General features: G+C 45.0%; 2 protein-coding genes across 3 annotated transcripts in view; both read right to left on the reverse strand.

The window, feature by feature from the left end:
• Nucleotides 1-19919, reverse strand: part of LOC129839905 (zinc finger protein 664-like) — a 138054-nt gene that overhangs the window by 58059 nt on the left and 60076 nt on the right. The gene's annotated exons all lie outside the window — the stretch shown is intronic.
• Nucleotides 979-2306, reverse strand: LOC129839189 (zinc finger protein 239-like; the record flags this gene model as incomplete). The annotated part of the gene is made up of 1 exon (XM_055906496.1): nt 979-2306. A coding segment is annotated over one exon (942 nt), but the record flags the coding sequence as incomplete, so codon positions are not given.

Genomic DNA, 19919 nt, shown 5'->3' on the forward strand with positions numbered 1-19919 from the left:
CCCCTTTGTTAATATGTATTGGCAATACTTCACTTAATGGTGAGGCATGGAATAATAAAACATGTATATTTTGTCAGGCTGAATGTTTGAATATATGAGGTGATTTGAGTCATGCTTCTTCAGTAGTGGAATAAAGACACTTAGCATTTGAATGTTGTAAAGAAATACTGGAGTGATGTCAGATTGTTAATAAAAATTGATTATAGGTGTATCGGCTGCAAGTACGTTGAAATTAAGCAGTTTTCAAGTCATTGAAAAAAATCGACCCGAAAAGACATCTTTTCAACTTTCACTTTCAACTACAACCGAACATATATTGGACGTTGGACATAGTCTTCTTTTCAACGTCTTTTGAATGACATTTTGCTAAATGGGAATAGTGCAATGTCGAAACACAGTTTTAACGTGTCCAAATCACTAACCAATATGCAGAAACAGTTTGGGATATATTGAAAACCTAAACATTTTGGAGTGTTTCATTGTGATTCCAGTGGGTCACCAACGTGGTAAACAGCTAGCTACATTGTGATTCCAGTGGATCACCAACGTGGTAAACAGCTAGCTACATTGTGATTCCAGTGGGTCACCAACGTGGTAAACAGCTAGCTACATTGTGATTCCAGTGGGTCACCAACGTGGTAAACAGCTAGCTACATTGTGATTCCAGTGGGTCACTAACGTGGTAAACAGCTAGCTACATTGTGATTCCAGTGGGTCACCAACGTGGTAAACAGCTAGCTACATTGTGATTCCAGTGGGTCACCAATGTGGTAAACAGCTAGCTACATTGTGATTCCAGTGGGTCACCAACGTGGTAAACAGCTAGCTACATTGTGATTCCAGTGGGTCACCAACGTGGTAAACAGCTAGCTACATTGTGATTCCAGTGGGTCACCAACGTGGTAAACAGCTAGCTACATTGTGATTCCAGTGGGTCACCAACGTGGTAAACAGCTAGCTGCATTGTGATTCCAGTGGGTCACCAACATGGTAAACAGCTAGCTACATTGTGATTCCAGTGGGTCACCAACGTGGTAAACAGCTAGCTACATTGTGATTCCAGTGGGTCACCAACGTGGTAAACAGCTAGCTACATTGTGATTCCAGTGGGTCACCAACGTGGTAAGTGTAACACAATTCTTTTTTGTTAGTCACTTTTTGTTAAATCACATAAATAGTAACTCTTTCAATTCAGAGCCTGGATTTTCCCTGAGGGTAAAATCAATTGAACAGGGGGCAAACATTTAGGGTTCTACATTGACATTCATTAAAATACTCCTACTACAATGTTAAAATAATCTACATTGTGACATTATTTAATTAATATCATGAAAAAACTCCTTCATGTATTTTCTGATGTTTGATCAGAGATCTTTTACCAGAGTATCTCTTCCCACATGACCACAGCTATAATGTTTCTCTCCTGTGTGTGTTCTCTGGTGTGCAGTCAGCTGGCTAGATTGAACAAAACTCTTCCCACATTGATCACAGCTATAAGGTTTCTCTCCTGTGTGTGTTCTCTGGTGTAATGTCAGATGGCCAGATCTAGTAAAACTCTTCCCACATTGATCACAGCCATAAGGTTTATCTCCTGTGTGTATTCTCTGGTGTATAGTTAGATAGCTAGATCTAGTAAAACTCTTCCCACATTGATCACAACTATAAGGTTTATCTCCTGTGTGTATTCTCTGGTGTATAGTTAGATAGCTAGATCTAGTAAAACTCTTCCCACATTGATCACAGCCATAAGGTTTCTCTCCTGTGTGTGTTCTCTGGTGTACTGTCAGATGGCCAGATCTAGTAAAACTCTTCCCACATTGATCACAGCTATAAGGTTTCTCTCCTGTGTGTGTTCTCTGGTGTAAAGTCAGAGAGCCAGATGTAGTAAAACTCTTCCCACATTGATCACAGCTAAAAGGTTTATCTCCTGTGTGTGTTCTCTGGTGCACTCTCAGAGGGCTAGATGTACTAAAACTCTTCCCACATTGATCACAGCTATAAGGTTTCTCTCCTGTGTGTATTCTCTGGTGTAAAGTCAGAGAGACAGATGTAGTAAAACTCTTCCCACATTGAACACAGCTATAATGTTTCTCTCCTGTGTGGATCCTTTGATGAATTTTAATGCCTGATGAGGTGAATCTCTTCCCACAGTCAGAGCAGCAGTGAGTTCTCTTCCCTATGGATCTCTGCAGGTGTTTATTGAGGCGTTCTGATCTGGAGAGACTCTTCTCTGCCTCGTCAGCATCATGAGGTTGTTGAGGCTCCCCAGAGGATCCACGATAGTCCTGTATCTCTCCTGTGCGAAAAACAAAGTCAGATGATTAAAGGCCCACAACAGTGGAAATCCACTGTAAAAGGTGATGCCAACAGCGTAGCCATGATGTTGTACAACAATTGACGTCTGTAGTGAATGTAATGATTATTTGACAATTGTCTTAAAATGAGCAAGAATAGTCATATTTTAGTAGTAACATCGATGATTGTAGGCTAGAAATAAGTTATTCATGTTGTTGAAACTAAGCACTGTGCCAGACGACTTTTGGTCTCCAATATAGGCCCCTTTCTGAGTTTAATAAAATTGCGGCACGAGGGCGATGCACATGCAATTTGGTTGTAGAAACTCCTCCCTGCTAATGAGGAAACCGACAGTTATGGATGTAGTATATCCGGTAATGAGGAAACCACTAGTTATGGATGTAGTATATCTGGTAATGAGAAAACCACTAGTTATGGATGTAGTATATCTGCTAATGAGGAAACCGCCAGTTATGGATGTAGTATATCTGGTAATGAGGAAACCGACAGTTATGGATGTAGTATATCTGGTAATGAGGAAACCGACAGTTATGGATGTAGTATATCTGTCTGGAGCAAAAATGGTGAGCAAAGATTTCAGTTTTTCACAGTGTATTCTGAATGTGAATGGGGGAAAACTCAGGGGAGTAACCTCTATTTCCAGGTTGATTATGAGTACATTTCACACTACTTTGGATTATAATTGTAAGGCTCGTTTGAGTGTCCTGTGTAATATAATGTTTGCTACAGTATTAAGAAATATGTTAAATTATTGAAGAATCGCGTTAATGACAGTATCCATTTGGGTGTTGTCAATAAAGTTATGATTTTTTAAATGTATTTTTAATGACTTTTTCCCCCACCTTTATTTAATCAGGTGTCCAGTTGAGAACAAGTTCTCATTCACAACTGCGACCTGGCCAAGATAAAGCAAAGCAGTGCGACAAAAAAACAACACAGAGTTACACGTGGGATAAACAAACGTACAGTCAATAACACAATAGAAAAATCTATATACAGTGTGATGGAGTAAGGAGGTAAGGCAATAAACAGGCCATGCTATGGGTGGGTGTTGCTATGGTGACCAGTGAGCTGAGTTAAGGCGGAGCTTTACCTAGCAAAGACTTATAGATGACCTGGAGCCAGTGGGTTTAGCGATGAATATGTAGCGAGGACCAGCCAACGAGAGCATACGGGTCGCAGTGGTGGGTGGTATATGGGGCTTTGGTGACAAAACGGATGACACTGTGATGGACTGCATCCAGTTCGCTGAGTAGAGTGTTGGAGGCTATTTTGTAAATGACATCGCTAAAGTCAAGGATCGGCAGGATAGTCAGTTTTACGAGGGTATGTTTGGCAGCGTGAGTGTAGGAGGTTTTGTTGTGAAATAAGAAGCATGTTCTAGATTTAATTTGGGATTGGAGATGTTTAATGTGAGTCTGGAAGGAGAGTTTACAGTCTAACCAGACACCTAGGTATTTGTAGTTGTCCACATATTCTAAGTCAGAACCGTCCAGAGCAGTGATGCTAGTCGGGCGGATGAGGGCAGCGATCGGTTGAAGAGCATGCATTTAGTTTTACTAGCGTTTAAGAGCAGATGGAGGCCACGGAAGGAGAGTTGTATGACATTGAAGCTCATTTGGAGGTTTGTTAACCTGTTTGGGCTGCAGGGGCAGTATTGAGTAGCCAGATAAAAGGTGCCCATTTCAAACGGCCTCGTACTCAATTCTTGCTCGTACAATATGCATATTATTATTACTATTGGATAGAAAACACTCTCTAGTTTCTAAAACCGTTTGAATTATATCTGTGAGTGAAACAGAACTCATTCTGCAGCAAACTTCCTGACAGGAAGTGGAAAGTCAAATTGAGGCTCTGTTCCAGGGGCTGCCTATTAAAGCCCTTGTTATGTATTAGTTTAGATGCACTTCATACGTCTTCCACTAGATGTCGACAAGAAGTGAGAGAAGAAATGGACTGTGTAACTTGATCTGGACTCGAATTACAGCTCATGGAATGACGTGCCCTCCATTTCCTGTTTTCAGGAAGGCGCGAAGAGAGACATGGATTTGCCTTCTGTTTAGCTATCGTTATAGGCGACTACTATCTCCGGCTTTGATTTTATTTGATACATGTGACCATATCATCGTAAAGTATGTTTTTTCAATATAGTTTAATCAGATTATTGAACATTTTTCGGGACTTTTGCCGTGTTCCGTTCTCTGACTTTGTTGACGATGGAGCGATTCGTGCCACCTTGCTAGTGCGCAAGCTAAATCGAGAGGGATAATGGACGTTCCAAATCCAAACAACGATTGTTCTTGACAAAGGACACCTTGTCCAACATTCTGATGAAAGATCAGCAAAAGTAAGAAACATTTTGCTATTTCATATATCTGTCGTGCATGTGAACTAGTCGCCGACGCCCAAACTTTGGGTACTCTAGCTGTACCGAAGCTGCATATCGTAATGAAGTTATTTTTAGAATTCTAACACTGCGATTTCATTAAGAACTAATGGATCTATCATTTCCTATACAACATGTATTTTTTAGTTATGTTTATGAATAGCTATTTGGTCAGAATATGTGTGTCAGAAAAAGTGTCAGGAAAATATCTGGACGATGTGGAAAAAGTAGCTTAAGTTAGCACAATGTGTAACCGCTGATTTCAGCTCTAAATATGCACATTTTCGAACAAAACATAAGTGTATGTATAACCTGATGTTATAGGACTGTCATCTGATGAAGAATATCAAGGTTAGTCAAAAAATATATATCTTTTACTGGTTTGTTACGATCGCTAACTTTTGCTACTGGGAAATGGCTTGTCTTTCTGGCTATTGTGGTAAGCTAATATAACGACTGCTGGTGTAATATATTACCGGAAACTATAGGAGCATAACGACTGCTGGTGTAGCCTATTACCAGAAACTATAGGAGCATAACGACTGCTGATGTAGCCTATTACCAGAAACTATAGGAGCATAACGACTGCTGGTGTAGCATATTACCAGAAACTATAGGAGCATAACGACTGCTGGTGTAGCCTATTACCAGAAACTATAGGAGCATAACGACTGCTGGTGTAGCATATTACCAGAAACTATAGGACCATAACGACTGCTGGTGTAGCCTATTACCAGAAACTATAGGAGCATAACGACTGCTGGTGTAGCCTATGACCAGAAACTATAGGAGCATAACGACTGCTGGTGTAGCCTATTACCAGAAACTATAGTAGCATAACGACTGCTGGAGTATTCTATTACCAGAAACTATAGGAGCATAACGACTGCTGGTGTAGCCTATTACCAGAAACTATAGGAGCATAATGACTGCTGGTGTATTCTATTACCAGAAACTATAGGAGCATAACGACTGCTGGTGTAGCCTATTACCAGAAACTATAGGAGCATAACGACTGCTGGTGTATTCTATTACCAGAAACTATAGGAGCATAACGACTGCTGGTGTAGCCTATTACCAGAAACTATAGGAGCAAAAGACTCACCTTGTCGCTCAGGTAGGGTATCAGCCTGAGCTATTTAAAAACACGTTTTCAACATTTCAAGATAGCAGTTAGTTTAGTTTGATGTAAATAAAGATAGCTGAGAAGTGGGACTCTGTCATTGTTTCTGACAAGATCTCTCATTGATCTCGGGTTCAGCCACCAGGGGGCACCAAACCTCTTTGAAAAGTGCATGTGAATAGTTACCACTTCTCAGGAGATGATAGACTTAGCCTTTCAAATGTTTTGTAATGATGGGATGGCTATTGAACAGAACTTTAAAACCTGGTTTTCTTGTATGTACCATTTCATGAAATCACACATTTGACCTTTATGCTCACTGAGTCTGTACATAGTCAAAGCTTTCCTTAAGTTTGGGTCAGTCACAGTGGTCAGGTATTCTGCCCTTTCTCCGCCTCTCTCCCTTTTCACTCCCTCTCTCCGCCTCTTTCCCTTTTCACTCCCCTCTCTCCGCCTCTCTCCCTTTTCACTCCCCTCCGCCTCTCTCCCTTTTCACTCCCTCTCTCCGCCTTTCTCCCTTTTCTCTCCCTCTCTCCGCCTCTCTCCCTTTTCACTCCCTCTCTCCGCCTCTCTCCATTTTCACTCCCCTTTCTCCGCCTCTCTCCCTTTTCACTCCCCTCTCTCCGCCTCTCTCCCTTTTCACTCCCTCTCTCCGCCTCTCTCCCTTTTCACTCCCCTCTCTCCGCCTCTCTCCCTTTTCACTCCCCTCTCTCCGCCTCTCTCCCTTTTCACTCCCCTCTCTCCGCCTCTCTCCCTTTTCACTCCCTCTCTCCGCCTCTCTCCCTTTTCACTCCCTCTCTCCGCCTCTCTCCCTATTCACTCCCTCTCTCCGCCTCTCTCCCTTTTCACTCCCCTCTCTCCGCCTCTCTCCCTTTTCACTCCGCCTCTCTCCCTTTTCACTCCCTCTCTCCGCCTCTCTCCCTTTTCACTCCCTCTCTCCGCGTCTCTCCCTTTTCACTCCCTCTCTCCGCCTCTCTCCCTTTTCACTCCCTCTCTCCGCCTCTCTCCCTTTTCACTCCCTCTCTCCGCCTCTCTCCCTTTTCACTCCCTCTCTCCGCCTCTCTCTCTTTTCACTCCCTCTCTCCGCCTCTCTCTCTTTTCACTCCCTCTCTCCGCCTCTCTCTCTTTTCACTCCCTCTCTCCGCCTCTCTCCCTTTTCACTCCCCTCTCTCCGCCTCTCTCCCTTTTCACTCCCTCTCTCCGCCTCTCTCCCTTTTCACTCCCTCTCTCCGCCTCTCTCTCTTTTCACTCCCTCTCTCCGCCTCTCTCTCTTTTCACTCCCTCTCTCCGCCTCTCTCTCTTTTCACTCCCTCTCTCCGCCTCTCTCTCTTTTCACTCCCTCTCTCCGCCTCTCTCTCTTTTCACTCCCTCTCTCCGCCTCTCTCTCTTTTCACTCCCTCTCTCCGCCTCTCTCCCTTTTCACTCCCCTCTCTCCGCCTCCCTCCCTTTTCACTCCCCTCTCTCCCTTTTCACTCCCTCTCTCCCTTTTCACTCCCTCTCTCCGCCTCTCTCCCTTTTCACTCCCTCTCTCCGCCTCTCTCCCTTTTCACTCCCTCTCTCCGCCTCTCTCCCTTTTCACTCCCTCTCTCCGCCTCTCTCTCTTTTCACTCCCTCTCTCCGCCTCTCTCTCTTTTCACTCCCTCTCTCCGCCTCTCTCTCTTTTCACTCCCTCTCTCCGCCTCTCTCCCTTTTCACTCCCCTCTCTCCGCCTCCCTCCCTTTTCACTCCCCTCTCTCCCTTTTCACTCCCTCTCTCCCTTTTCACTCCCTCTCTCCGCCTCTCTCCCTTTTCACTCCCTCTCTCCGCCTCTCTCCCTTTTCACTCCCTCTCTCCGCCTCTCTCCCTTTTCACTCCCTCTCTCCGCCTCTCTCCCTTTTCACTCCCTCTCTCCGCCTCTCTCCCTTTTCACTCCCTCTCTCCGCCTCTCTCCCTTTTCACTCCCTCTCTCCGCCTCTCTCCCTTTTCACTCCCTCTCTCCGCCTCTCTCCCTTTTCACTCCCCTCTCTCCCTTTTCACTCCCTTTTCACTCCCTCTCTCCGCCTCTCTCCCTTTTCACTCCCTCTCTCCGCCTCTCTCCCTTTTCACTCCCTCTCTCTCCGCCTCTCTCCTTTTTCACTCCCTCTCTCCGCCTCTCTCCCTTTTCACTCCTTCTCCCCGCCTCTCTCCCTTTTCACTCCCTCTCTCCGCCTCTCTCCCTTTTCACTCCCCCTCTCCGCCTCTCTCCCTTTTCACTCCCCCTCTCCGCCTCTCTCCTTTTTCACTCCCTCTCTCTCCCTTTTCACTCCGCCTCTCTCCCTTTTCACTCCGCCTCTCTCCGCCTCTCTCCCTTTTTCACTCCCCCTCTCCGCCTCTCTCCCTTTTCACTCCCTCTCTCCGCCTCTCTCCCTTTTCACTCCCCTCTCTCCGCCTCTCTCCCTTTTCACTCCCCTCTCTCCGCCTCTCTCCCTTTTCACTCCCCCTCTCCGCCTCTCTCCTTTTTCACTCCCTCTCTCTCCCTTTTCACTCCGCCTCTCTCCCTTTTCACTCCGCCTCTCTCTCTTTTCACTCCCCTCTCTCCGATTCTCTCTCCCTTTTCACTCCCTCTCTCCGCCTCTCTCCCTTTTCACTCCCTCTCTCCGCCTCTCTCCCTTTTCACTCCCCTCTCTCCCTTTTCACTCCCTTTTCACTCCCTCTCTCCGCCTCTCTCCCTTTTCACTCCCTCTCTCCCTTTTCACCCTCTCTCTCCGCCTCTCTCCTTTTTCACTCCCTCTCTCCGCCTCTCTCCCTTTTCACTCCTTCTCCCCGCCTCTCTCCCTTTTCACTCCCTCTCTCCGCCTCTCTCCCTTTTCACTCCCTCTCTCCTCCTCTCTCCCTCTCTCCGCCTCTCCCTTTTCACTCCCCTCTCTCCGCCTCTCTCCCTTTTCACTCCCTTCTCTCCGCCTCTCTCCCTTTTCACTCCCCTCTCTCCGCCTCTCTCCCTTTTCACTCCCCTCTCTCCGCCTCTCTCCCTTTTCACTCCCTCTCTCCGCCTCTCTCCCTTTTCACTCCTCTCTCCGCCTCTCTCCCTTTTCACTCCCTCTCTCCGCCTCTCTCCCTTTTCACTCCTCTCTCCGCCTCTCTCCCTTTTCACTCCTCTCTCCGCCTCTCTCCCTTTTCACTCCCTCTCTCCGCCTCTCTCCCTTTTCACTCCCTCTCTCCGCCTCTCTCCCTTTTCACTCCCTCTCTCCGCCTCTCTCCCTTTTCACTCCCTCTCTCCCTTTTCACTCCCTCTCTCCCTTTTCACTCCCTCTCTCCGTCTCTCTCCCTTTTCACTCCCCTCTCCCTTTTCACTCCCTTTTCACTCCCTCTCTCCGCCTCTCTCCCTTTTCACTCCCTCTCTCCGCCTCTCTCCCTTTTCACCCCCTCTCTCCCTTTTCACTCCCTCTCTCCGCCTCTCTCCCTTTTCACTCCTTCTCCCCGCCTCTCTCCCTTTTCACTCCCTCTCTCCGCCTCTCTCCCCTTTCACTCCCTCTCTCCACCTCTCTCCCTTTTCACTCCCCCTCTCCGCCTCTCTCCTTTTTCACTCCCTCTCTCTCCCTTTTCACTCCGCCTCTCTCCCTTTTCACTCCGCCTCTCTCCGCCTCTCTCCCTTTTCACTCCCCTCTCTCCGCCTCTCTCCCTTTTCACTCCCCTCTCTCCGCCTCTCTCCCTTTTCACTCCCTCTCTCCGCCTCTCTCCCTTTTCACTCCCCTCTCTCCCTTTTCACTCCCTCTCTCCGCCTCTCTCCCTTTTCACTCCCTCTCTCCGCCTCTCTCCCTTTTCACCCTCTCTCTCCGCCTCTCTCCCTTTTCACTCCCCCTCTCCGCCTCTCTCCTTTATCACTCCCTCTCTCTCCCTTTTCACTCCCTCTCTCTCCCTTTTCACTCCCTCTCTCTCCCTTTTCACTCCCTCTCTCCGCCTCTCTCCCTTTTCACTCCCCTCTCTCCGCCTCTCTCCCTTTTCACTCCCCTCTCTCCGCCTCTCTCCCTTTTCACTCCCCTCTCTCCGCCTCTCTCCCTTTTCACTCCCTCTCTCCGCCTCTCTCCCTTTTCACTCCCCTCTCTCCCTTTTCACTCCCTCTCTCCGCCTCTCTCCCTTTTCACTCCCTCTCTCCGCCTCTCTCCCTTTTCACCCTCTCTCTCCGCCTCTCTCCTTTTTTACTCCCTCTCTCCGCCTCTCTCCCTTTTCACTCCCTCTCTCCGCCTCTCTCCCTTTTCACTCCCCCTCTCCGCCTCTCTCCCTTTTCACTCCCCCTCTCCGCCTCTCTCCTTTATCACTCCCTCTCTCTCCCTTTTCACTCCGCCTCTCTCCCTTTTCACTCCCCTTTCTCCGCCTCTCTCCCTTTTCACTCCGCCTCTCTCCATTTTCACTCCCCTCTCTCCGCCTCTCTCCCTTTTCACTCCCCTCTCTCCGCCTCTCTCCCTTTTCACTCCCTCTCCCTCTCTAAGAACATCCCATTTGAATCAATAAGGATTGCAGTTGTGGGTGACTATCTGGGTGGAGCAGACTGGGAGGCTGGTATTCTGACCTGGGCTGGAGCAGACTGGGAGGCTGGTATCTGGACCTGGGCTGGAGCAGACTGGGAGGCTGGTATTCTGACCTGGGCTGGAGAAGACTGGGAGACTGGTATTCTGACCTGGGCTGGAGCAGACTGGGAGGCTGGTATTCTGACCTGGGCTGGAGCAGACAGGGAGGCTGGTATTCTGACCTGGGCTGGAGCAGACTGGGAGGCTGGTATTCTGACCTGGGCTGGAGCAGACTGGGAGGCTGGTATTCTGACCTGGGCTGGAGCACACTGTGCTGGAGCAGACTGGGAGACTGGTATTCTGACCTGTGCTGGAGCAGACTGGGAGACTGGTATTTTGACCTGGGCTGGAGCACACTGTGTTGGAGCAGACTGAGAGGCTGGTTGGCTGACCTGGGCTGGAGCAGACTGGGAGACTGGTATTCTGACCTGGGCTGGAGCACACTGTGTTGGAGCAGACTGAGAGGCTGGTTGGCTGACCTGGGCTGGAGCAGACTGGGAGACTGGTATTCTGACCTGGGCTGGAGCAGACTGGGAGACTGGTATTCTGACCTGGGCTGGAGCAGACTGGGAGGCTGGTATTCTGACCTGGGCTGGAGCAGACTGGGAGGCTGGTATCTGGACCTGGGCTGGAGCAGACTGGGAGGCTGGTATTCTGACCTGGGCTGGAGAAGACTGGGAGACTGGTATTCTGACCTGGGCTGGAGCAGACTGGGAGACTGGTATTCTGACCTGGGCTGGAGCAGACTGGCAGGCTGGTGCAGTGTCATCAGGCTGTGTGGTGGAGGCCATCCTGTTCTCGGGTTCTGCTTGTGTTATGCCAAGCTGGTAGGACATGTTCTCTAGATGCAGAGGACATAATGACTCGCTGATGGTTGAGGAAGTCAATGTATCTCTCTCTTTGTTCTAGCTCCTTTCTTGTTGTCCTCAGATGGTCTCTGATGTCATCATTTGTCCGACTCAGTTTGTCCATTCTGCTTTCTAATTTAGCAGTTTGGAAAAACTATCTCAAAAGGTCACTAACTCAAACATAGAACGCCCGTCCCAAATGGTTCCCAAGGTCATTGTTCTGTTAAAGGTCAGAGGCTCATCAGGGTGATTCATTTCACACCTTTGAGTGGGGTTTTTAGGGAGGCGAAGTTAAGGACAAATTCTTATTTTCAATGATGGACTAAGAACAGTGGGTTAACTGTCTCTCTGTCTCTCTGTCTGTCTGTCTGTGTGTCTGTCTGTCTGTCTGTCTGTCTGTCTCTGTCTCTATCTCTCTCACATTCTCTCTCTCTTTCTCTACGATTAGGTATTCTGCCACTGTGTACTCAAAGTTTAGGGCCAAATATCATTCTAGTTTGCTCTGTTTTTTTGTTAATTCTTTCCAATGTGTCAAGTAATTATCTTTTTGTTTCTCATGATTTGGTTGCGTCTAATTGTGCTGTTGTCCAGGGGCTCTGTGGGGTGTGTTTATGTTTGTGAACAGAGCACAATGACCAGCTTGCTTAGGGGACTCTTCTCCAGGTTCATCTCTCTGTAGGTGATGGTTTTGTTAATGGCCCATACCCTCCCCATCACCAATCAGCCCTGCCATTGTTTGTATTCATACTGTTTTGTAAAGAATGGCTTCTTGTCTGTTAGGTTGTATTCCACTGGGAAAGTGATTACAGTTTTCCTCAGTCGCTTTGGTGCATTTCTTAGATCAAAAGTGCAATTCTTGATATGACTTGTACAAATTCCAAATCATCTAGTCAGTTGTGCACATCATTAAAGCAATTTCTTATTCCTTTGAACAAATTGCAATTGATAATGTACAAGTGTCAGCTTTTTTCCACATTATCAATTGCTCACGTCATGTTGATCAAAATATAGTAGATGGTTCTCTGTTGAATAGTCTTACCCCTCAAAACATCTAGGCATTAGTTCCTTGCATAAGCCATTACATGCAAAATTGTTTAACTATTTGTCATAAACTGTCAAGCATAGTTTTACACATTTCTATAAGAAGTTTTGTACAAAAACGTAAACTGATGAATCGTGCAGGTGAAATTGACCCTCACTCATGAAGGAATGAAGTTTTGATTTACATAGCCTGCAATTGTGACAATCACTGCATTCAAACCTGTGTAGATCAGTCAATTTTTAACATACAGACTTAAAACTCAGGATTCTGTAACAGCATACTCCATTCAAGATATGTGTTTACTGTGACAACCAGAAGTGCCTTAAGATGGTGTCATAGATGCTGTTTTGAAGGGGTAAAAGGTCAGAACTTTTCAAAACTTCATATATGTGATTAGACAACCCTCGTGAACTGTAAATCAGCCATTTCTCCCAACAGATGTCAAAGAAAAGCTCTCACACACACACAGCAGGGATGGAGTGAAAAAGTACGGTGCTTAAAGACACACAAAGCCTGCAATGGCATTACTATTATCTCCAGGCCGTGCCGAGTTCAACGCGATGCCCCGCTTGACCGTAGCTCACTCGGTCTGAGCGCAGCCACAGTGACAACAAGACGGACCCAGAGCTGTCTGTCTGTCTGTCTGTCTCTGTCTGTGTCTGTGGGTCTCTGTCTGTGTCTCTGTCTGTCTGTCTGTCTGTCTGTATCTCTCTCACATTCTCTCTCTCTCTCTTTCTCTACGATTAGAATGTAAAGTCTCTCCCTATCTCTTTTTTGGATAACTTTAGGAAATAGATTCTCTCTCTCAATTCAATTCAAGGGGCTTTATTCAATTCAAGGGGCCTCTCTCTCTCTCTCTCTCTCTCTCTCTCTCTCTCTCTCTCTCTCTCTCTCTCTCTCTCTCTCTCTCTCTCTCTCTCTCTCTCTCTCTCTCTCTCTCTCTCTCTCTCTCTCTCTCTCTCTCTCTCTCTCTCTCTCTCTCTCTCTCTCTCTCTCTCTCTCTCTCTCTCTCTCTCTCTCTCTCTCTCTCTCTCTCTCTCTCTCTCTGCCTCTCTCCCTTTTCACTCCCTCTCTCCGCCTCTCTCCCTTTTCACTCCCTCTCTCCGCCTCTCTCCCTTTTCACTCCCTCTCTCCCTTTTCACTCCCTTTTCACTCCCTCTCTCCGCCTCTCTCCCTTTTCTCTCCCTTTTCACCCTCTCTCTCCGCCTCTCAAACATTTGAAAGGCTAAGTCTATCATTTCCTGAGAAGTGGTAACTATTCACATGAACTTTTCAAATTGGTGCCCCCTGGTGGCTGAACCCGAGATCAATGAGAGATCTTGTCAGAAACAATGACACAGTCCCACTTCTCAGCTTTCTTTATTTACATCAAACTAAACTAACTGCTATCTTGAATTGTTGAAAAAGTGTTTTTAAATAGCTCAGGCTGATACCCTAGTCACTTTTTGTTAAATCACATAATAATGAGGAAACCACTAGTTATGGATGTAGTATATCTGGTAATGAGGAAACCACTAGTTATGGATGTAGTATATCTGGTAATGAGGAAACCACTAGTTATGGATGTAGTATATCTGGTAATGAGGAAACCACTAGTTATGGATGTAGTATATCTGGTAATGAGGAAACCACTAGTTATGGATGTAGTATATCTGGTAATGAGGAAACCACTAGTTATGGATGTAGAACTATCTGCTAATGAGGAAACCACTAGTTATGGATGTAGAACTATCTGCTAATGAGGAAACCACTAGTTGTGGATGTAGTATATCTGGTAATGAGGAAACCACTAGTTATGGATGTAGTATATCTGGTAATGAGGAAACCACTAGTTATGGATGTAGTATATCTGCCTGGAGCAAATATGGTGAACAAAGATTTTAGTTTTTCACAATGTCATTTACAGGTGCTTATTAGTGCATTTCACACTACTTTGGATTATAATTGTAAGGCATATTTGAATGTCCTGTTTAATATAATGTTTGAATGAACTACAGTTTCATGAACTACAATTTAGCAAATTAACACTGGAGTGATAGATGATGTGCAAGTAGAAATACTGGTGTGCAAAAGAGCAAAAAAAGTAAATAAAAATATGGGGATGAGGTAGGCAGTTGGATGGGCTATTTACAGATGGGCTGTGTACAGCTGCAGCGATCGGTAAGCTGCTCAGATAGCTGATGCTTAAAGTTAGTCAGGGAGATATAAGTCTCCAACTTCAGCGATTTTTGCAATTCGTTCCAGTCATTGGCAGCAGAGAACTGGAAGGAAAGGCAGCCAAAGGAGGTGTTGGCTTTGGGGATGACCAGTGAGATATACCTGCTGGAGCGAGTGCTATGGGTGGGTGTTGCTATGGTGACCAGTGAGCTGAGTGAAGGCGGCCTAGCAAAGGCTTATAGATGACCTGGAGACAGTGGGTTTAGCGATGAATATGTAGCGAGGGCCAGCCGACTAGAGCATACAGGTCTCAGTGGTGGGTGGTATATGGGGCTTTGGTGCATCCAGTTTGCTGAGTAGTGTTGGAGGCTATTTTGAAAATAACATCGCCAAAGTCAAGGATCGGTAGGATAGTCAGTTTTACGAGGGTATGTTTGGCAGCGTGAGTGACGGAGGCTTTGACGTGAAATAGGAAGCAGATTCTAGATTTAATTTTGGATTGGAAATGCTTGTGGATTATTGAACAAAACTGAGGTTTTTGGATATAAAGAGAGACTTTATCGAACAAAACTAACATTTATTGAGTAAATGGGAGTCTTGTGAGTGCAACAATATGAGGATCAAAGGTAAGTGATTCATTTTATTGCTATTTCTGACTTGTGTAACTCTACTTGGCTGGTAACTGTTTGTAATGATTTGTCTGCTGGGCGCTGTTCTCAGATAATCGCAAGGTATGCTTTCGCCATAAAGCCTATTTGAAATCTGACACCGTGGTGGGATGAACAAGAAGTTCATCTTTAAACTGATGTATGACACTGTATGTTTTATTAATTTTCATAAGCTGAGCTAAAAAGGTAAATGCCGCTAGCAGTGGCTAACAATGACTAAATAGCTAGTAGCTAATTAGCTGGTTAGCTTCTGACGGCTAGGTTCTGATGGAGGTTCTAGCTATAAGGTCTAAAAAAATAGCAGATCAGTATCACATTGGGTGAGGCGGGTTGCCTGAAGGTATATTTAATTTAAACATGGAAAAAGATTGAAATATATTGCAATATATACAACAACAAAAAAAACATAATATTTACAACAAAGCGCTGTTGTCACTATTTATGCTAATCGTGTAATTTTTGAAACGGCTTCCCACAAAATTCTTGATCGTACAATATGCATATTATTATTATTATTGGATAGAAAACAGTCTATAGTTTCTATAGGAGTTGAAATGTTGTCTCTAAGTGGAACAGAGCCCATTCTACAGCAATTTCCCTGACATGGATTCAGATTTCAGAAATGTTGGCCACTGTTCTGAAGTCAGTTAAAAGGGCACTGATTTTGCTATGACTATACGGACACTGCTTACGTCTTCCCCTGGATGCCTTTACGTGATGACGATTTGAATGGGGTCGATTGCGCGTTCACAGGCACTATAAATTAAAAAACCCTGTAGCTAGCAACTCTTTTCTTGGTGCGTCATGCGCGTGGAGGACACCGACCCGCACCTGTTCCAAGCATTAGTGTTGGGAGTAATCTTTCTCCGGTCATGTTAAGACTCGTTATAGGAGTTAAAAACATCATAAGGTAGTTAATTTAAAGCGTTTTATAGCAATTTATATCCGTTTAGTGCGATTTTGGGACATTTATTTCTGAAACGCTGTGAATTGCTGGGCACGCTTCCAGTTCATCCCGAACGCAGTTGGCATTTCCACATGGCAAGAGGACAGCTTTCCACCAAAAGACGATTAGACCCAAGAAAGGATCCTTTGCCCAAGATACTGATGGAAGAACAGCTCAAAGTAGGAACAATTTATTATGATAAATCGTGTTTCTGTCGAAAAATGTTAGTGGCTTAGGACGCCATGTTTTTTGACGTAGCTTCGCTTGGCGCAAATTGTATTGAAAAGTAAGGATAATTTAAAAAATGTAATTCCGCGATTGTATTAAGAATTAAATTGTCTATCAATCCCTGTCCACCCTATATTTTTTAGTCACGTTTATGAGTATTTATGTATAAGAGTAGATCACTGTCTAATATGGCGCACGGACATTTTCTCACCAGCTGGGCTACATTTCACATTGTCTAACCATGATTTTGGTGGCTAAATATGCACATTTACGAACAAACTGTATATGGATGTTGTAATGTGATGTTACAGGGGTGTCATCTGAAGAATTCTGAGAAGGTTAGTGAAAAAAATAATATATTTTGGCGATGTTGACGTTATCGCTCACTTTGGCTAGAATCAATGCTGGGCTGCTATGTGCTATGTGCTATGCTGATATAACGATTTATTGTGTTTTCGCTGTAAGACACTTAGAAAATCTGAAATATTGTCTGTATTCACAGGATCTGTGTCTTTCGATTAGTGTATGCTGTGTATTTTTACGAAATGTTTGATGATTAGTAAGTAGGTAAACACGTTGCTCTATGTAGTTATTCTAGTCCATTTGTGACGGTGGGTGCAATTGTAACCTATGCCATCTACCTGAAATATGCAAATTTTTCTAACAAAACCTATCCCATACCATAAATATGTTATCAGACTGTCATCTGATGAGTTTTTTTCTTGGTTAGGGGCTATAAATATCTTAGTTTAGCCGAATTGGTGATAGCTACTGGTGTTGGTGGACAAATAAAAGATGGTGGATTATGCTAATGTGTTTTTAGGTAATAGATGTACATCTTTACATATTGTGTCTTCCCTGTAAAACATTTTAAAAATCGGACATGTTGGCTGGATTCACAAGATCTGTGTCTTTCATTAGCTGTATTGGACTTTAATGTGTGAAAGTTAAATATTTAAAAAAAATATTTTTTTTGAATTTCGCGGCTCTGCCTTTTCAGTGGGGGTGGGGGGGGGGGGGGGTGTGCCGCTAGCGGCACCCTCATCCTAGACAGGTTAATGCTACGCCATCTTGGATTACAAGTTCATCATATGACAAGCGTAATGTTATGACTATAACTACTGTTCCCTGAAGGAGGGAAACTAGGTACAACATACTATTAAATCCACGCCTCACTGGAAGCACCACCGTCCACAGGTGACGAGTGAGGCTTGGATTTATTCCTTAAAATGTAATGCCGCTCTTCACCAACCCAGGAAAGGGCATTTTATTGCATGACATAAGTATTTGATCACCTACCAACCAGTAAGAATTCCAGCTCTCACAGACCTGTTAGTTTTTCTTTAAGAAGCCCTCCTGTTCTCCACTCATTACCTGTATTAACTGCACCTGTTTGAACTCGTTACCTGTATAAAAGACACCTGTCCACACACTCAATCAAACAGACCCCAACCTCTCCACAATGGCCAAGACCAGAGATAAAATTGTAGACCTGCACAAGGCTGGGATGGGCTACAGGACAATAGGCAAGCAGTTTGGTGAGAAGGCAACAACTGTTGGCGCAATTATTAGAAAATGGAAGAAGTTCAAGATGACGGTCAATCACCCTTGGTCTGGGGCTCCATGCAAAATCTCACCTCGTGAGGCATCAATGATCATGAGGAAGGTGAGGTATCAGCCCAAAACTACACGGCAGGACCTGGTCAATGACCTGAAGAGAGCTGGGACCACAGTCTCAAAGAAAACCATTAGTAACACACTACGCCGTCATGGATTAAAATCCTGCAGCGCACGCAAGGTCCCCCTGCTCAAGCCAGCACATGTCCAGGCCTGTCTGAAGTTTGCCAATGACCATCTGGATGATCCAGAGGAGGAATGGGAGAAGGTCATGTGGTCTGATGAGACAAAAATAAAGCTTTTTGGTCTAAACTTCACTCGCCGTGTTTGGAGGAAGAAGAAGGATGAGTACAACCCCAAGAACACCATCCCAACCGTGAAGCATGGAGTTGGAAACATCATTCTTTGGCGATGCTTTTCTGCAAAGGGGACAGGACGACTGCACCGTATTGAGGGGAGGATGGATGGGGCCACGTATCGCGAGATCTTGGCCAACAACCTCCTTCCCTCAGTAAGAGCATTGAAGATGGGTCGTGGCTGGGTCTTCCAGCATGACAACGACCCAAAACACACAGTCAGGGCAACTAAGGAGTGGCTCCGTAAGAGGCATCTCAAGGTCCTGGAGTGGCCTAGCCAGTCTCCAGACCTGAACCCAATAGAAAATTTTTGGAGGGAGCTGAAAGTCCGTATTGCCCAGCGACAGCCCTGAAACCTGAAGGATCTGGAGACGGTCTGTATGGAGGAGTGGGCCAAAATCCCTGCTGCAGTGTGTGCAAACCTGGTCAAGAACTACAGGAAACACATGATCTCTGTAATTGCAAACAAAGGTTTCTGTACCAAGAATTAAGTTCTGCTTTTCTGATGTACCAAATACTTATGTCATGCAATAAAATGCAAATTAATTACTTAAAAATCATACAATGTGATTTATGGATTTTTGTTTTTGATTCCGTCTCTCACAGTTGAAGTGTACCTATGATAAAAATTACAGACCTCTACATGCTTTGTAAGTAGGATAACCTGCAAAATCGGCAGTGTATCAAATACTTGTTCTCCCCACTGTAAAAGTAGGACTAGTCTACCTGACTACACATAGAGAAGTAGGACTAGTCTACCTGGTTACACATATAGAGGTAGGACTAGTCTAACTGACACCACATATAGAGGTAGACCAAGTCTACCTGACAACACATATAGAAGTAGAACTAGTTTACCTGGTTAGACATATAGAAGTAGGACTAGTCTACCTGGTCACACATATAGAAGTAGAACTAGTCTAAATAACAAAAAATATAGAGTAGGACTAGTATACCTGGTTACACATATAGAAGTAGGACTAGTCTACCTGGTTATACATATAGAAGTAGGACTAGTCTACCTGGTTACACATATAGAAGTAGGACTAGTCTACCTGGTTACACATATAGAAGTAGGACTAGTCTACCTGGTTACACATATAGAAGTAGGACTAGTCTACCTGGTTACACATATAAAAGTAGGACTAGTCTACCTGGTTACACATATAAAAGTAGGACTAGTCTACCTGGTGACACATTAAGAAGTAGGACTGGTCTACCTGGTTACACATTAAGAAGTAGGACTGGTCTACCTGGTTACACATTAAGAAGTAGGACTGGTCTACCTGGTTACACATATAGAAGTAGGGCTAGTCTACCTGGTTACACATATAGAAGTAGGACTAGTCTACCTGGTTACACATATAGAAGTAGGACTAGTCTACCTGGTTACACATTAAGAAGTAGGACTGGTCTACCTGGTTACACATATAGAGGCAGGACTAGTCTAACTGACACCACATATAGAGGTAGACCTAGTCTACCTGACAACACATATAGAAGTAGAACTAGTTTACCTGGTTAGACATATAGAAGTAGGACTAGTCTACCTGGTTACACATATAGAAGTAGGACTAGTCTACCTGGTTACACATATAGAAGTAGGACTAGTCTACCTGGTTACACATATAGAAGTAGGACTAGTCTACCTGGTTAATCATATAGAAGTAGGACTAGTCTACCTGGTGACACATATAGAAGTAGGACTA

The sequence above is a fragment of the Salvelinus fontinalis genome, chromosome 40, assembly GCF_029448725.1.
Source record: "Salvelinus fontinalis isolate EN_2023a chromosome 40, ASM2944872v1, whole genome shotgun sequence".
NCBI classification, from domain to species: domain Eukaryota; kingdom Metazoa; phylum Chordata; class Actinopteri; order Salmoniformes; family Salmonidae; genus Salvelinus; species Salvelinus fontinalis.